The 18,895-nt window shown below is 42.8% G+C and overlaps 1 protein-coding gene across 5 annotated transcripts in view; it reads left to right on the top strand.

Annotated features, from left to right (window-relative positions):
• The window catches only part of FOXN3 (forkhead box N3), a 214,338-nt gene that overhangs the window by 118,849 nt on the left and 76,594 nt on the right, over positions 1-18,895 (top strand). For all 5 annotated transcript variants that reach the window (XM_072866187.1, XM_072866189.1, XM_072866186.1 and 2 more), the window contains exon 4: positions 17,824-17,888. In XM_072866187.1, the coding sequence (XP_072722288.1) occupies positions 17,824-17,888 (65 nt within the window). The remainder of the gene's footprint in view (positions 1-17,823; positions 17,889-18,895) is intronic.

Here is an 18,895-nt window from a genome sequence, read left to right as displayed (position 1 = left end):
AAGCATACTTGGGCTTTAACCATACCACACAAGACAGTGGCATGCAGCAGCCTCCAGACTAGTTCTCAACCAGCTGCCTGAGGACCCTGGGAGCAGTACCTTCTGATTGCTCAGCAGAGGGTTGGTTTTGGGGTTTGGTTTGGTTTTGTGGTTTTTTCCTTCTTTTTGTGTTTTCTTTGTTTTTCCTTTGCAAAGTCATTTTAAGATGCTCTTGCTGCTCTAGTACAATGGCAAACCACCCACTCAGTTGTGCTAGTGAAGACATTTGTGTAACTGCACTGTAAATGGGATCCTGGTGATTTGTTTGTTTATTTTTTTAAGGGATTGGGACCTGTCAAGGAGGGATGAGGGCTTTCTTAAAGCATTCCTACCATAGAAAATGTCATTGAACCATAATCTCACTGAAGCTAGTTGGATGTCACAGTGCTGTGCTAGTAAAATTATGCTGCGTCTGGCTCCCAAAGCAGAGTTTCTGCACCGAAGAGCATGGAGGCATTATCGTGCTTAGTGTTGACACAGGTGTATTCTGGCAGGTGAGTGCTACCAACCTGCTTTAAAGGTTTCCTGACTTGCAAACCTGTGCTCTCAAGTCACTTACATGCTATAGAAAAGTTTTCCAGTGCTGGGTGAAGCAACAGTTGGGGAAAGAGGTGTTGCACCTCAACTTCATGATTCCTCGGTCTTCACAAGCCTGGTGAGAGAGGGTAATTTGCATGGCACAGTTCGCAATCTGCTGCATCTCTCGGCCTGTGCTCTAATGCAATAGCAGTACAGCAGCCTGGGCTGGCACAGGAGTTTGGACTGCACCGAAGCGGGCAAACGCTACCCGGGTACTCCAACCTGGGGAGAGGGGACTGACGGCAGGAACTGATCTTCACTTGCTGTCTTCTGATTTCCAGTTTTCAAACCGCAAGGTAGAAAAGGGAGGTTGCTTTGATGCTGTAAACAAGTTAACAGTATCCCTCTGTGGACGCAGGTGCTCAGTTTTCACAGGCGTGTCTCTCTGGCTCTGTTGTATTGCTGTTGCGAACAGACTTTGACACTTGGATGGAAAACTTGCCATTTTAATAGCATGTGAGGAGGAAACAAGTACACAGACTCTGGCTTATCCTTCCTTGGTCACTGACCAGGCGCAAATAATGAACTTATTAGACTGAATTAATCCCTTAAAGGAAATGGTTTGAAATCCATCTGGTAGAGTGCTGAAAAGCAGACTCAATAAAATCCTAGAAAATTGACTGTAGGAAGGAGTTTTCTGTTGGCAGAAAGCTGAATTGGATGACCCGAGGAGAGTCCTCTGTCTGAAATTTCTGACGCAAAGGCAAACAGAAATAAGTGACGGATCCTGAGCACAAGGTTTGCAAACTGCATTTTCAAGAGATGGAGAACTTAAATGCACTTTAAGTGCATTTCCATCCAGTTCCAGCTGATGTTCTGTAACACGATTCCCTCAGCGAGGTGTTGTGTTGTGGGTGACTTTAGTGTGGTGGGGGAGCCTCGCATTCAGAGGATGGTAATATGCACAGAGCTAAGCATTCTTATTACCCATCTTAATTCAAAAGCCACCAAGACACCACCTGATCTCAAGCTATGGTGCAAACGAAGAAAAATCATCAGTAATTTCAGCTCTGTGTTCAAACCTGCTATCGATTTCTGTGACCAGAGATAAATGACAAGTTCTTACTGTGTGGCTGTTGTGTACCCACGCCATTTCTAGAGGGTACTTGCAGTAACAGACTGTGCTTTCTTCTCCTGTAATAGTCAGATGCCAGCTGAGCGTGCCAGAGAGTATGCCTTTTTATACAGAAACCTTTGGTGTTGCCTCTTTGTACTAGCAGTAGATTCCCTGAATCTAGTGAGACCTTGTGTCTGGTGTGCGGACTTCTGCAGGAGTCTCGGCACCTGACAGCCCGTCTCTTATTGATGCTCCACAAGAAGAGTTGATCTTTCAGGAGAGTGAGGCGAGTTGTATCTTTTTCCTTTTTTAACGCTGATGTACTCTTGATAGCATACCTGCTTGCAGATGCCTAAAAGCGTGCAGTAGTGAATGAGGGTGTGGATGTAGTCGCAGTTGCATTTAAACTCCAGAGCACTCCTTGGGGGTACTATGGAAGCAATGTGTATCTCATCAGATGGAGTTTTTTGTGTTTTCCTTCAGCTCCAAGACAGTAGAAGACACTGAACAGTATCTAAGTGTCAAAACTTTATGTGGACTTTTGGTGATACAGTCCTACCAGCTTGAAAAACTTTTGAAGCTTTTGGCTTATTTTGCCTCAATCAAAGCTCAAGGTTAGCCTTAGGTTTGCTGGAAATGAACGTCCATTGGAAATAGCTTTTTTTTTTGTGGTTTTGTTTTAATGCACTTGCTAGATTGAAGTTTCCAAATACAGAAAAATTAATTTTGCTTCCAAGTCTGGCTGGGAAATGGTCAACACTGATAGTCCCTCGGTAAGAGAAGTATTGTTCCTTTTTGGCACTAGCTGCAAATACAGTCATTAGCTGAAAAGTAGCAGGCTTTCTTAAATCTCCTCTTTGCTCATTATTCTTCAGGGAATTGTATTCTGGAATATTTCTTAAACAAAGGCTGTCCTTTCACCACACCAACTCGGTCCTGTCACGTCGGCGCATTCCTCGGTGGCGGCGTTGCCGCAGTGCCAGAGGTGAGGTGCGCAGGGCGCTCCCTCGCTTCCCTCCTCCTTCCCGCTGCTGGCGGAGCGCCGGTAAAGCCAGCACTGCCTGTGCCGCTCTGCGTGCCCGGCTGGCGGGGCCTGGCCCGGGCACAGTGCCCTGCATGGCGCCCGGCCCTCCGCGTGCCCGGCCTGCAGATAGCCCGCAAACTTGTGGAGCTCCTTGAGCAACAGTGAAGCGATTCTTTGGCTCTGCGAAATCTTGCTGCTCATGCTGTGCAATTTAAAGACAAAATGCTTCCTGCTAATTATTAACAGTTACTCTGTAGGAACAGGCTCATTATAGGGGTGCTGAACCCTGGCCCGCCGTCCTTTTCAGCACCTGAACAATGCGAGAGGGAGGGGGAAGAAACGGCAAGAAAAACTGGAGTGCTGGCACCAATTAGTCCCGAGATTAGTCCTGAAAGAGGATTGCAATTTCAAGGCCAAAAAGAGTAAGGAGTGGGTAAAAGGATTTGAAATGAGATTATAGGACCTAAAAGCGCCTTTCTTTTGTTAGGGAAATAATTCAGGAGTTTTGCTCGAGCCAGTGAGACAATCCGGTTTAGTGGCTGAAGTAGGAGATGTGTGTCCTGTTGCTTTTTAAGGTTCTTTAACTAAGTTGATCCCCAGTTGCATTTGTTAGTGCTTCCTGCGAAATCAAAGTGTTTTCAACAAACAAACAAAAACACGGAGGAAAGCTATTGCCTCATCAAAAGGCCCGTTGTTTTTCAGGAAGCTTATTTGTATTCTTTAAAAGGGAAGCCAAGAAAAGGAGGCAGATTGAACTCCCTTTTTTACTTTGGGGAAACTTTTTTCCTGGTGGTTACTATGAGACCGGCACCAGAGTCACCCTTTCACCACCCATCCTACAGATGGGTATCAGTGCCATTTTTTGTTTGCTGGCCTCAGAGATGCAAATCGGGCAGTTCCTACTTCAGTTAAAAGCACCATCTCCTGTCAGTGCCATAGTGGTGTACATCGTTCTCTTCCTCTGGGAGAGAAGCAGGCACTAAGCCTTGCTGCCCTGCTGAAGAGACCATTGACGCACTCATGTAACAGTAAGCATGTCTGGAGCTGAAGATTGGAGCTTGCTTGGAGACAGCAGAAGAAGAGGGCTTTTCCCCCTCTTCCTCCTTCCAGAAAGAGAATTTCAAAAGGGAGAATTATGGAAGAGAATTACAGACATTGTGGATTTAATAGGAAGTATTTTGGTTTAGTACATTCACGACTGCAAGACTGCATGAAATGGTGACTTTTTCTGTGCTTCCCAAGAGGGAAGCTGTTTCTGTTGGGGTGACATAGACTCAGACGGTGTGGAGGGTTCATGACTGTATCCATTACCTGCTTTTTTTTTTCCTTTCCTTTTCTTTTTCAGTGGAACTTCTCAGTGTGAAACACCTATGTAGTCAGGCTCAAAAGCCCTGCTTTCAGTTCACTATGCCACAAGTTTAGGGGAGTTTCTTGACATGGGGGAGTAGCAAGTTCTGCCATGCTCTTGATTTCCCTTACTGCTGCGTTTCACATGAGCCCTTGTTAAACCTGCTTTCATAGGCGAATGCTTATACTTGTCTTCCAGTGCAGCACTGAGAGGTTAACAGGCATCATCTTGACATTCAAGCTGGTGTAGCATGAATAATGGGCGAAATTGGGTTGTATGGGGAATATACTGTTTGAGAAAACCTCTCTTTTAATAGAGGGGACCTTTTTTCTCTAGGCAAAAACATTACAATAGGACATTCTGCGCTCTGTTCTTGGAGCTGAGCTGTTCTCTTTGGACTTGTTTGTACACACGTTTTAATTCCCATCCAAAGCACTTGTTAAATGCTAAATTTTTGTCCATTTTTTTTTTTGTATTCCATTTCGCTGCTCTCACATAATCTAGTGAATCTGACCTGCTGCTTTCTAGCCTTCACAACCTGTTCTAGAGTCCCTCCAAGAAAAGAGGGAATGAGAGACCAAGAGGCAAATCCACCAGTGGTGTTTCCACACAAACAGGGAGAAGGGGGATTGCTGAAGAAACACAAGGTCTCGTCCTGTCTATGGGACTCGTCTAAATGGCTTCATAAAGCTCTAGCTGTGAAATCGTCCCGTACTGAGATGCTAAAGGTTCGACAAAGTAGCCATAAACTTTCCAAAGTAGACAATAATAAAACTAATAAAAATAATAAAGACAATAATAAAACCCAAAAGGGATTCAGCAAAGGGGATAATGTGGAGGAGGAGACAGTTTAGGCAGGGGTTGGCAATGAAAACAGAACCGCAAGTCCCCTTTGTAGGCCAGCAAAAATGGTTTGAAAAGGGTAAAGAGTGCATGGAGATGACAATAATTTCTGCTGATACCATCCAAGTCCTGCTTCACTTCAAGTCATGTTTCTCTATGATGTAAAACTTAGGCCCAGGGATTTCTAAAAAGGTGGTTGAGCATGTTCCAGTTGAACTGAGAGCCACAGGTGATATTTGCTGCACCCAGCAGAGGCAGCTATTTGGATGGTTCGGTGCTGCAAATGGCTGGGCTTGCTGCTTTCCAGTTTATGCCTATTTACTTTCAGTCCTTTGTGCGTTGGCGGGAAAATTTGGTGATGCGCTGTATATGACACTGAAAAATAGAGACTTGACTATCAATGAAACCACTAACATGAGAATTAAATGGAATGGTTTGGCAAAGTTGTTTGTTCCATTCCCCCTCCCCGATTTGTCAGAAGTTACATTAACACATGAAGAAAATATTTCTGCTTAATTGGTTGTAGTAAACGGATGTGCTATAAATTAATTGTCTCTTTAATGTTTAAAAGGTTATGTCCCATTCATTTTTTGACTGATTAGTATCATTTCGCTAGAATGAGCAAGCTTGAGGTCATCTGATGTTTGAAAAGCATAGTTTGTTACTTTCTATGATTTGCTGCTTTAGAGGGCACAAATGCTATCTGGGGATGTCAGGGTGTCAGTGTCTCTTTCTAAACACCAATGAACCATAATTAATTGTTTCCTGTAATCTAACTCATTGATTTTCTATATTTGAGGTGATCCAAGGAACAGCTTTACTCCAGGGATTAATTACAGAGAGAGAGTGAGAGTGCGCATACACTCATGAACATATTTTTGCTAGTTAATACTAATGAGGATTTTTTGCAACTGCATGGCAGACAGTGATTCAACTGGAAGGAGAATTACACAGTATCTGACAGATAACCATGCCCATCCTTAGCAGCTCCTTTTGGTGCCCACAAAGATTGTGCTCTTCGTTAGTGAAACACCTCCGGTTTTGGGGTTGCCCACCAGCAGATGGACCTCCTAGAACCTCTTGGTTCACTGATGAGAGAGCTTGCGGTCTCCTCCCCTGGCTGTTAAACCAGAGCTGTTCAGCGAGGGGCACAGGATTGCTGGATTGTCGTATTTGGTTTTATTCTTTAACTTTCTTGAGCTTTATCAAGAGCAAGTGAATGCCCTAGACTCTCTAGGCTTTGTGTTTTGGTGCAAGGTTGTTACCAAACTAGTGTTTAGATATACCATGCAGAAACAGTAGACTTAGATATTTGCAACTTTTGGTGACTTTTTCATGTTCGTAACGATTTTTTTCAACCTTCCCCACGTGAAATCGCAGCGGATAAAGCAGAGATGTAGAAACCAGTGTCTTATCGGAAAAGCAATTGGCTGCCCACCTTCACCTTTCCTCATACAGCCTTTATTTCTACACCTCTGCTTTCTGCTGAGAATCCCAGACTGAAGAGCAGTGTTTGAGCCCTGTCTTACTGCATCGCGTCCAGTCCCTGTGCAAACAGCTGAGGAGAAGCAGCAAATGGAGGGAAATGTAGACCAGATCGCAGATTCCACCGGGGAAGCCAAGATTTGTTGAAATAACAATGTTGTAAGACAGTTTCTGGAAGAGTAGTCTCCTTCTTGGTAGAGATGCAGCTTCATCAGTCATATCAAAGAATTGCTGGCTTAAAGGTAGAGGGGTGACTTCTTGCTATAAATAATGTGAAGGTCAGCTTTTCTTTTCATTAGTGAGTTCCTTCATTCATGCAGGTAATATTGTAACTTGAGAAAATTAGAATTTTAGTAAGTACAATGTTAGTATTCTCAACAGGCTGAACAGCTGTTTGGAGAGGTAAGGATTAGGGATAAAGATGCACACTGAATTTTATTTCCCATTACAGGTGGGAGGTTTATTTTTCTGCTAAGATGAAAGTGGCTAAAGATAATTTAAAAATGAGTCAAAATGAAGTCCTCTGAGTATTTGTTTACAGTTAGATTTGCAGAACGTGTGAAATTCATTATTTCATAGCTCTGCTTTGAAAATGTTAAGTACAAGATAGCAGGAGTTGGGTGCTGTGTTTATTGCTACTGTAAAAATAACTAGGAGTGCTCTTGTTCTGGAGACCAGAGAGGTACGGCTCACATGCAGTTCTCAACCACAGTTCAGTGGGGCTTCTTCATTTTGGCAGAAGCTGTAAAGAGGGAAGACACTTCTGCAGTGTAAATACCTGTGAGGTTGCATCTGCTCTGCCCCTTGAATTTGAGGCTTTGTTGAGTTGAAGATTTTCTGGTATAAATGGAAAATTCCTATCTTCTCCTGACTGGATTGGGCTGGTAGGATAGAATTTAGTTAAACTTGTGCTGTTTGCTCTGAATATATTTTGTATTATTAATTATAAATATCTATATATTGTTATTAATATATAAATAAATTATAATTCTGCTTTTAATTTCCTCTGCATCCAACCTGAGGCATTTGGGATCTGTTCAGGAGAAACGCTGAACTCTTGTAGGTGCAACTAATGTCAGTCAGTGATGAGGAGCCCTAATATGATAGCAGTGTGGGTTGCCAGCAGGGGCCTGGAGCTGGGAGGTGGGGCATCTGGGGGCTGCTCCTGGTCTGCCACAGTTTACTGGGTCTTTTGGAGGTTGTTATCTCTGTGTGTATGTTTTCCTTTCTGTGAATGGAAATGGTATCTCTTTAGCTCTGTGGGTGGGAGGCTTGATCTAGGTGATGTCTCTACAGTGCTTCTGAATGAAAAAAATACTATATTCTCTTCCCTCTTTGTTACATCTGTACGTCTGTAGACCTGGACTGTGAGGTGAAATAGCCCGGTGTTAGGTGCTGTAGTTTCATGTGTGTGTTGGTCTGTCCCTCCCTCATCCCTAAAATACAGCTCTGAGTGCTTCAAACTGAGTAATCACAGGAATGTGAATGAGTGAAAACTGACAAATTTTGATACTAAATTTTTTATGCCTTTGCAGTTTATTTCTAAAAATGTATCTCTAAGGATAACTTGATATTTACGCATTAAACTTTTGTGTTGCTGATAGAAGCACCCACAAACTGTCTATTGTTCATCTTTTGAGCACGTCGCACGCTGTGCAGTATGATCCTCAGGCACTGATCTTCTGGGGGATCAGAGTGTGACCATTGAATGCAGGACTCGTGTAGTAGATATACATGAAGAGGTAGAATTGAGATTAATCAAAAAATGTGATTGGGGCTTTCCAAATATGTGAGTACTTGACTTCTGTTTTGTTATTATTATTATTATTATCATCATGTTTTCTGCTTTTCTGTAACTTTCTGACATGCGCATCAAACACTTTGGTGTATGGCCCAGTGACTGCGAATCTCTGCACGCTCCTCTGCAGCAGTGCTGCAGAGCCTATAAGCACATTAAGCTTCCCAGGGAAAAATACCCTCAGCATCTGGGAGAGGTTAAATGTTCCAGGGGAGAGGTTAAACATTCGTTTTGTCCTCTGCTTCTGTAATTCCAGAAGCCAGATTAGTTCTGAATCATCTGAACCACATTCATTCAAGATTAATGAGAAAGACCAAGTATGGAAAATTTCAGCTGGTAAGCGCCTTGGCTTTGAGCAAGTGGTGCAGGGGGAGTTCATACTGGCAGCAGCCTGCGGGTCATGCTTAGTTTTGAGTTTCCTTAGTACTTAAATCGGTGAAATGGGGAATCGCACCATACCAGATAAATAAGAATTTCAGCAAGCGACATGAAGCATTTGGGGGGGGACGGGGGGGACTTAAAGGCCTCCCCTTCCTTTTCCCCATATATTTCTGTTTCATTGAAGACCAGATTTGCCCTTTTGCATATGCATGTTTATAACTTTGTGCACATTCAAGGTACATTGGTGTCTTTAAAATTAACAAGCGGCGTATTCTCACTAATGGGTGACAAGCTGTTCTAGCAGAGATGTGCGTATCGTTAATCTCAAGTCTGATTGACTGACAGGCCATGGTTAAGCCGTGGTTAGAAATGTGTGTGGGAGCCTCATGTAGAAAGTATTTATGAAATCCAGGCAGGTCTACCAGCAAAGCTGTTTGAAGTTCTGCAAAAATAATAAACAGAGAATTCAGGACAGAATAACAGAAGTCAATTGGGTGACCTTAGGCTTTTTAAAAAATTAATCAGTTTCAATTTGGGAGAAATGCTTCTTTTAGTAGAGCTTTACAGTGCCTGGGTGGCAGCTCTGCGGTTTCACTGCAGTTCAGTAGCTCAGGTGGTCGGCGTGGAAGTTCTCTGGAATCTTGTCTGTGTTGTAGCATTAACTATCAAAGCAGACTCTTTACATCAAGTTGAAAATGAAGGTAAGCCTAGATACAGGCAATTTCTAGGACTCATTTATTTTCTGGAATCTGAGATGACTGACTTTTTTTCTTCCAGTGCAATTCTAAAAAATTGTAAAAAGTAAAAAATTCTAAAAAATTGTAAAAAGTAAAAAAATTCTAAAAAGTAAAACCAAAACAGAAATGAACCTCTTCTTTCCCCTCACTTGTTTTGCAGCAAATGAAGTCTATCATCAGAAAACTGGAGTGCTCCGTTTCTGATTTTGTAGAATAGAAAAGAATCAAACTTCTCCCCACTGGCCAGGTCAGCATTTAACGCTGCTTCGGCCTGAAAGAGGCCATGGTCCTCGGTGGTCTCAGAGGCCAATGGCTGTCCGTAAACAGGATCTTCTATTCATCTGGGCTTCGGGAGACTGACCCGTGGCACCTGCATGAGCTGGCACAGGCACGCTCCATAGCACATGAGCAAGTTTAGAGAACTCTGATGTTTCCCCAGCCTGACGACCACCAGTTTTTCATCCAGTGATAGATAGTCTAGGAACCATTTAATAGCAGTTGTGAAATAAGGAGAAACACAGCACTACAGCATGTGAAGTAACCTGCAGTGTGCTTTTCCTTACTTCAAAATCAGGAAAGCAGGAACAAATAACAACCCATGCTCTAGAAGTGAGCTGTGGTGTTCCTTCTTTAACTACATGCACTTCAAAAGACTATTCCCTCACCTATTGTGTTGTTACTTAACAATTCTTTATTCCTCCCAGACATGTGTAGACTATGTCAGTAAGAACTTATTCCTGGTTTTAACACAAAAGAAGAAAAATAAAACTGAGACAGAAAGGATGAAATGACTTGCCTGAAGTCACTGTGTGATTCAGTGGTAGAGGCAGAATTAGAATTGGAAGCTGATAGCCAGCATCTCCCAATTCCCAATGGAGACAAATCTTTTTTAATTGAAAGTAACGTGGGACAGTTGTCTCACCATGAATTTTCAAATATATCTGGACTTCTTCCTATTTCAGTATTCAGCCTAGAATTATAATGTGTTCACAATAAATGTGTTAAAATATTTAAACACAGATTAGTGAGAAATGTGCATTTTGCCCTATGGCTGGCATACCTCAAATAGCCATCTCTCTTAAAAAAACAGCTCTCCAGAAATTATGATTTTTTTATTTATTTAAAGAACAAATCCTCCGTTGTTGTCCATAAATATATGTTCAGCTCTCAGCAAAGACCAAAATTCTGGCTGAAGGCTACAGAGTCTCACCAAGGGGACAAGAAGGCCTCATATATCACATCAGCAATGAGGGGGCTCTTTTGAGCACCACAGCAGAGTCATTGATGGGCTCCGAAAGACACATGATCATGTTTTTCTTGAGATTAGGAATTACCCTTTTTATCCATATTTCTGGAAATTTGAGAAGCTTTTTTTATCCCCCCCTTTTTTTTTCTTTCTCTCTCTCTCTCTCTCTCTCTTTTCTTGCTTAATTACTTATTTTAAATTGAGACAGTGGCAGGAGAACGGCTTTGGCTATTTGGAGAACATAAAGATTTGGCCAACTTTCCACTTCATCCTTCAAAAAGTAACATTAAATTTTATTTTCAGGTGTTTCGTTTGTGAATAGCTTTCCTGAGCAACTTTTCTTTTGTCTTTAATAAAAATTTAGATGTAATCCCTCTGGCAGTCATGCCATATAGAAAACTCATTTAGAGTGCGCAAGAGATCAGAATTTTATTATTCGCTCGAAAATGTGTTAGACACCCTAGAGAAACCAGGAAAGACTTCATCTAGGAGCTAAAAGTCTCTATCCCATATGTCACAGTAAGTGCAAGATACCAAGACACAATAAAAGTGGGAATTGCAGAGAAAAGAGAAGCATTACCAGAATATTAGATCAGCCTTCATAAATTAAAAATTAGTATTGTGAATTCATAAATCCCTTTAAGAATAATGTTTTGTCAGTTATGGAAAATTCGAGAAGATGGAGTAATGGATTTATATATATAAAATCTCTAAAGTAATCAGTTTTCATTAAAATCAGGAAATACCTTAACATGTACCTTCCAGATATTTTTTTATGTATTGTCATTAGCCCAGGTTAGTAGAGTTTTTTTCCCTTTGATTGGAGAGGAAGCTTGCTTGCCTGTTGCTAGGTGATTGCTAATTGTGATATTAACTGCCACCAAGCTGCTGGCAGGGATTATAATTTTTTTTTTTTCTTTGTTAACAAAACGCATGTGTTAGAGGTGCGGCGGTATCTAAAAGCTTCTGTATTGCTCAAAATTTATAATAGGAGTGATAAATTCTTTTAATACAACTATGGTTATGTACCCAGGTGTAGAGCATTAACCCCTCTTTGCAGTGCAGTTGTCTTGCTAGCCCCTGTCTAGTAAAGGCATTAAAGTTGAGTGTAGAAAATGGAGCTGATATGGCAATAGAAGGATCTGAGCTCTCCGGTGCAAGCAGTGAAGAGCTGACAAGCGTTAGAGGACTCCTCAGCCAGGATGAGATACTGTCTGTCCCATGTTCACTCTGTAAGTTCGTGGCGGTGTGGTTTGGACCAAGTGGCCTCCTCCTGTGCCGTCCGACAGCCGCTCTGCAGACCGTGTTTGTGCAGCATGGGAGCCAAGAGGGCTGCTCATTGCTGTAGTTATGAATATTTCTCATGCCTTACACAGGGTGACTGCCGTAAGGAAGTACTGTTCATCTTCCAGCATCAAGGGATGCTGTATTCCCACAAAAGTATACTTCTTAAGCTTTTTTCTCAGTTACCACCCCATCCTAAATTTACTTCTCAAGGAATGGTAAAAATTATGATCTTCTAGCTTAGTTGTATATCCATTTATATATCTTATGGTAGCAGTCTGAGTCCAGCTTGCATCGGGAGCTGTATGTACTTGTCAAGAGCATCATTCCCTGCTGCCCCTAGATATAGGGTTTCATGGGCTCAAGGCAGATGAAGGCATCTACAGCTATTGTTATCTCAGCAACTTGAACATAAGAATAATTGTGGCGTAGTGGCTTTTCAGAAGCTTTCAGCGGTGAGTTTCTATACCTGCAAGATGCTCTGTTGGTTACTCTTTGACAAAATGGTTTGTTGTTTCTAGGTTTGGTGTCCTTGACCTTTCCTTCAGTTCACTATTTGTCAGAGGTGTAGGTGAGACTTGCAGTGAAGTATTTTGCACTGTGGTTGGTTGGTAGTGGAGTACTTACAGCACAGGTACAATGATACCTTCATTCCCTTCATCTGGCAGCTGCAGCTTCTGCTGCCAGGAATTTTCAATTATATTGCTGTCCTGATAACTGCTGTTGACCCTGGGGCAAAGGGTGGTGATCACAGTGAATTGGGTGCTCTCCCATCCACTTGTTCTGCATTACTGGGAACTTACTAGGCTTGTCAGGAGAGGAAGAGTTGCATTTCTTCCTGCCACACCTTTTTTCAAAATCTGTGGGCTGAGCTGGATGTAGAGGCGCTTCAGTCAATCATCTTTGCTTGTGCCCATCATTTTTGCCCCTGGTAAGGGCTGGAGAGGGGATCCCCTGTCACTGCAGCCTGTTTGTGGTCTAGCAGCTGTTTGCTTACTGCAGGCTCTGTGTTGGTATATTGTGTGCAACAGCTTGTTAGCCTACAGCTGACACTGTTCATCTTTCTACCCCTTACTGAGCTGTCCTGCCCTGCACTCCAAGCTTCCTGAGAGCCAGGGTGTGCTTTGGCACCAGCTATGCCCCAGTACCTGAGCCTACCACCTCTTGCCCCTGGTGGGCCGAGGTGTGTGTGGAGCATCTTCCCTACCTCCCTCAGCTGCTGAGCCTTCCTTCTTTGGGCTAATAACTCCCTGCTTCAGTGGCCTTTGAAGTCTTCTTTCGGGGGGTGGGGGGGTGATGGCTTGTTTGTTTGTTTTCCCCCCTTTTTGTGTCCTCCTGCTTACCATCACCCTCTGGACATATTTGGTAACACAGTCATTGGCCTGTATTTATTGCCTTTCTTCTGTGTTTTCATCAACCCGTAATGTGTGTAGTCCCACACAATTGAATTTGTTTTGAATTTTTAGTTGTTTGGGTTTTTTAAATCTATTAATCAGGCCTCTCTGACAAAGAGGCCTGTGAGAGTTTTTGGCATAGTTGTGAAATACTGCAACTGTGAGAGAGAATTCATACCCTGGCTTTTTTTTTAGTGCTTGGCTTTAAGAACTGCAGTCTCCTTGCTCTAATGTGAATTCCAGAAGACAAAGGATTTATATTTCCTTTTTTAAGTCTCTTCAAGCCTACGCACCTTTTAAAGATTTTTATAAATGTGTGGTGTACGTTTTGGTAGAAATAATTAATCGGGGGTGGGGTGGGCTCACATGCATTATTGCTTCTGTATGCCCTGGGAGCTGGCCGGCTGCCACGAACCCTCACTGGCTGGCCAGCCAGCCTTCACGTCAGCCTGGTTTCCAGCACAAGTGGTGTCCAAATCAACACATTCCCATGGAATGTTTTAGATTTCAGCAAAGCAACATTTTCCTATGGAAAAGGCTTCCCTCAGAAAAATCCCTGCTAGCCCTCAGTCAGGCAGCTTCCCATGCCCAGAGCCCTGTGGCACAACAAAGTTTCCTACTGGTTGTGTCATCAGAGAAAAAACAGTTCATCGCTTGCCTTGAGTGGAAATCGAGTCCCACTTGTCATTAAAAATTGATAGTGAATCCCCAGGAAAGATTGGGTTTGATCAGGGGTGGCTCCTAGTTCCAGGTATCTCATTTCAGATGAGCAGATGCTTACGGGTTAAATACTGTTAATCGTCAGTTCTCTCAGCTGCTGGTTTTCAGCAAGCGCGTGAATACTTCATTTGCTCCCTGTGGTGGTGCACGGATGCTGCAGTGACAATGACTGTGCTTCAGAGAGAGGTGGATCCTGCACTGGAGGGACATGAACTTGCACCCCTGGAGCCTGTTTTATGCATTTGCTACAAATACTGTTGCAGCCTGGATATCCCTTTGGCTGAGGGTATGCTTGAAACGATAGTATTTTCTGCAAATCAAACCAACAGTCCTTGACAGGTAACTGTTGGTGTTTCACATGCCATCTTATCCATAAACTATACTAATTCATATTCTTTCAAGATCTTAGTTTGAAATCTCAGCTCTTTATGATTGATCCAAGTCCTACTCCCCCCTCGCCAAGTGCCCTGTGCTCATCTGCTGCTGGGAGTTAAGTCAGTCCAAACCTGTGTGTAACAAAAATGTATTAGGCCACAAGTTTCTTTGCACTGATATAAAAGTTCAAACTAGTTACTGCTTTTTTCTAGTAGCTGTGTGGAGATTTATTAGAAATTAAATATTACTTTAGTCAGTGTGTTTAGTTGATAAGTTTGGGGAAAAATTCTGCCATCAATAATGCTAATTGCATAAATATTAATCTTACAGCATGTATTGATTACAACATAAATTTCTAAAACCAGATTTTGCATTTTTATTTTGCCTAAATACAGAATATGCTGTTACTTCTATGGGAGAACCAGCCACTCTCCGCCAGTAGCTTATAGACTACACCGAAGAAACAATTTGTTTGAAAAAACACCTGGGATGGACGAAATGTCTTTTTGTTATAGATAGTCATTAGAAGAATTAACTTCTTCAAATGGTTTCTTAATCTGGAACAGGGAGAAAGCAGCTTTTGAACACTTTAAAGTGAGAGATATTTTAACTCTAAAATATTTCAAGTCATTTCTCAACTTGAAATATGTTTTAATAATTAATACCATCTGAGACTTCACATGCAAAAGTTTGGGAACAGAAAGAGAATTTATCCAACACAGATCAGGCGTAGCTAAACTTCAGCAAAGCCCTGCAAACAGAGAAGTTTGTTGTTTGAAAGGCTTGACCGGTCGCTGCGGTACATTATTTACATGCTTGAATTCTTTAGCTTCCTTCCCTGGGAAGGCACAGTTAATTTTCTCAGTTCATGTGGGTTTGTGCTGAATCAGATGGAGTTTTTTATGAGAGCCTTGGGCCTTTTTTCAAGTTGGAAAATAAGATAAATCACTATGGCTTTGTTTCTCTAGTGGAGACATTTTGTCTATTCAAATATATACACTTTTCCCTCTCCTTTCTTTAACCCTCTTCTACCCATGTACAGGCATACAGCAGCCTGGGAATAAATTTTTTCTATGGCTTCATTCAGAATTTTACCATTTTTTTCCTGGGCTTTTGAGAGGAGGTAGTTGCAATACTGTGATTTCTGTGGCAAATTTGTACAGTATGAAGGCTACGGTACAGCTTTCCATTTGTAGCTTGATGGGTCCTGTCCCAGAGATTATCCTGCACTCTGATGCACTATAAAACTGTGAGCCTGTCCCTACAGGAGTGTGAATGCCCTCAACAGCTCTTGACCTGCATGTGAGTTGAGGAGCTACACTTGAAGAGTTGGCACTTACTATAAGGAATGCAAACAATTGATTACATTAAGCCCTATGAAGTGAGCGTGCGTATCCAGACGAGTGCATGCCCCAGTGCACTCCAGCACTTATGAATGTAGACCTACTTAACTTCTTTTTGGTTGTTTTGGTCTCTCTCTCTCTCTCTCTTTCAACTCCCCTTTTTGTTCAGGAGTATCGACGGCTTTTATTACTCATGTAATTGCTTTGGATCCTTTCACAGTCTGTATTTTAACACAGTGAAGGTTTTATACGTTAGCACAAGAGTCTCTGCAGAATAATTGTGAAAGCAATGTGTGTTTTATATATGGCATTTTATCAGAACTTTGCTAATGCTGTCAATGTAATAGACAACATCTGTTTTCTATTTCATTGCATTTTGTGTAGCAGTAGTGTGCTCAAGAGGAGACAAAAGTAACTTTGAACAGAAATAGCATGTGGGGCTTGGTTCACAGTTTGCATCCAAAGAGGAAGGTGGATTACCTTAAAAAGGCAGAGTGCCTTACAGTAATCTTACCGAAGGATATTTAGCCCCTTGCTTTTAATTTGTGCTCAAATTTGGGCGTAGGGAAATTATTTATATATTGATAGCATAGTTTCATGATACTAATTTCAATAAAAGCTTAGCGTATTAAGATACCTATGATTGTCTTCAGGCTGTAGAGGACTTTGCAACCTGTTTCATGACTGTAGGAACAACCCCCTGGCAATCTCTCTCTTTCACCTGCCTTGACAACGCTGCAACAAATCCTTTCCATGTTTTTAGTTATTTCCCCTAGGTACTGCGCTTTTAAAATACTTGCTGTGCCTGAGCCCTAGGAAGCAATCAGTGAACTCCTACAGGTAGTGCCTCTCCCGTCGAGGACTCCCCACGCAGCAAGAGCAGCAGCGGCACTCTTGCTCTGTGCAGCACCGCCTGTGGCTTTCCCTGGGGAGGGCCAGCTGTGCCGTGCTGGAAGGAGGGGCACGCCTGGCCTGCAGTCATCTGCACCGCAAAGAAAAAAGCAAGGTTACCTTTTATGTCCGGGGAATTTGGTCCTTCTGCCAACAGACGCGGCTGTGGGGCAGCTGCCGTAGGAAGAAGGAGAGCTGTTCTGGTGTGGTGCTGCAGCGATGCTCCGGTGCCTTTGCAGGAGAGCAGGGGCACGGGCGGCCATCAGGCGCTTCCTCACAGCCTCCCCTCTTCTCTGGCTCGCCGGCACCACAGGTTGTTGGAGTGGGTGCTCCACGGTCCTGTTGCCCCCAGCACCGTGGGGCTGCTCTGAGGCAATGAAGGAAACAAGGTTTAGAGGATCATACCGATGATCATACCGAAGTTCCTTCCTCTTCCTCCTCTTTCTTTTCCCGCATTTGAATCAGTTCTCCACCTTCAGCTGTGCTTGTCACAGGAGAGGCCTCTCAGAGGCCATTACCTTCGGGCAGCCTCTGCACAAGCAGGAGGCGAAGTGAAAGAGGGACCTGCCACTGGCCCGAGTTCAGGGAAGGGCTTCGGTTCAGGCGGGCACTCGCGCGTGCCAGGCGCCTGAGGGCCTGCTGCGGCCACCACCCTGCCGGGGGTCTCGCGGGAGCCGCCATGGTCACCAAGCACGCACGCACGGCAGCAGCCAAGCTTTGTTAGTTCTGGTGCTCGCGGGACAGCTCGTTGAGCTGTGTGTTTGCCGATGCGGTGAGGTGACCTCTGCGCGTGAGGGGGTCTGGTGGGCGAAGTGCTCTGGTGGAAGCACGGAAACTGCCCAGTGTCTGGCCAAGGCTTTTCCGGGTTGATGCGTTAGCTGGGGCAGTGCGTTGTTATGGTTGAGTAAAAGCCATAAAGCGTTTGGGTTTTTAGCTGATGGCTTTGGGAGTATATTTTGCTGTACTGAGAATTTGGTAAATATTTTTGACATTGATTTGGGTTTTTTTTTAATTATTTATTCCAAATTGCTTTTTTCTCTCTTCCTCTAAGAGAGTGTGGGCGTGTGCTTTGCTGAGGAGGTTTTTCCTTGCGAAGAGAATGTGAATCTTGAATCAAATTAACCAATTTTTAATGTGAAATTTTAGACCCTTGCTTGAAGGCAAAAATGCCATGGCGTTACATTAGCTTTAAAAACAAAACAGAATTCATGCAAATAGTAACTTATAATTGTTTAATGTAAATGAGATTTTCTTTACACTTATTTCTTATTACCTTTAGCACATCAGGTCCACCCATTTGGCCAGGAAGCACCTTTTTCAAGAGAAATGGAGCCCTTCTACAAGGTAGGTGATGGATACTACGTCTTGGAGTAACTGTTCTACAACAAATACCTCTTGCAAATTGCACAGCTTTTGTAATATTTACTGGGCAAGAAGTAACCAAATGTTTTTTGTTTCCTTTAACCTGTCTCCTTTGTTGCGCATCTGGTGCCTTGAAAATGACGATTTACTACATACAGTGAGTGTAGTCTATATGAAAGTTGCTGCTTTTTTTCTTTCCTCAGATTATTAATTTGCTTACTGTAAAATATAGCAAAGGGTGGCTTTTTTTTTTTTTCCTTTTGTGTGGATAAAGAGTGGAAGGAAATGTTCCAGAAGGAAATGTTCCAGGAACACTGCTATTAGCTCTGTGGATGAAGCAAGGTCATTCTTTGAGAGAGATCCTTTCTTTTGCTCCCTAATTGTGCTGATAGCAAAATCTACCTGAAGGTGGGTAGCGGTGCTGTAGTGGGGAAAACAGTAGCAGAGTATTTGTCTCAAGAAACCTACCATGTTTAAGGAGAGGAATGTTAAAGATCTTATTTCCATTGGATGGGCAATATAAACAGAAGCTGTATGACTGCAGTTTTGATAGGTGAAGATTTTCAGTCTATCTTACCAGACTTCTAAAAATCATTATTCACTGATAAGTGTGTTTGTATTTCTGCCATTGAGTACATAGAACTACCGTCGCACTTAATGGAAGTGTCTTGGGAACACAGAAGGATGTTTCCCCAGACTGCATGCATTTGTCTATGGTGCAAAAGTAACTTACACCATTTAGGATGATTTTGTGGTCTTTGCAAGTATTTGTCCATGAAGTGTTTCAGTTTTGTGCTCATTTTCATGGTGCCGAGAGTTTTCTGGCCTTCTTTCTGGCAGAAAATGCTGTATAATGTTCTGCGGAACATTTATCCAAATCACCTAGGATGGAGCCTTACTCACAACTAGGGTCACAAGCAAATAATTGGCAGGCAGTACTGCTCACCTTCAACACCCCGAAGTAATCCAGCATCTGTAGTTTATTTTGT

This window comes from Ciconia boyciana, chromosome 6, assembly GCF_034638445.1.
Source record: "Ciconia boyciana chromosome 6, ASM3463844v1, whole genome shotgun sequence".
Lineage (NCBI taxonomy): Eukaryota > Metazoa > Chordata > Aves > Ciconiiformes > Ciconiidae > Ciconia > Ciconia boyciana.
This window is presented reverse-complemented; position numbering and strand designations above follow the sequence as displayed.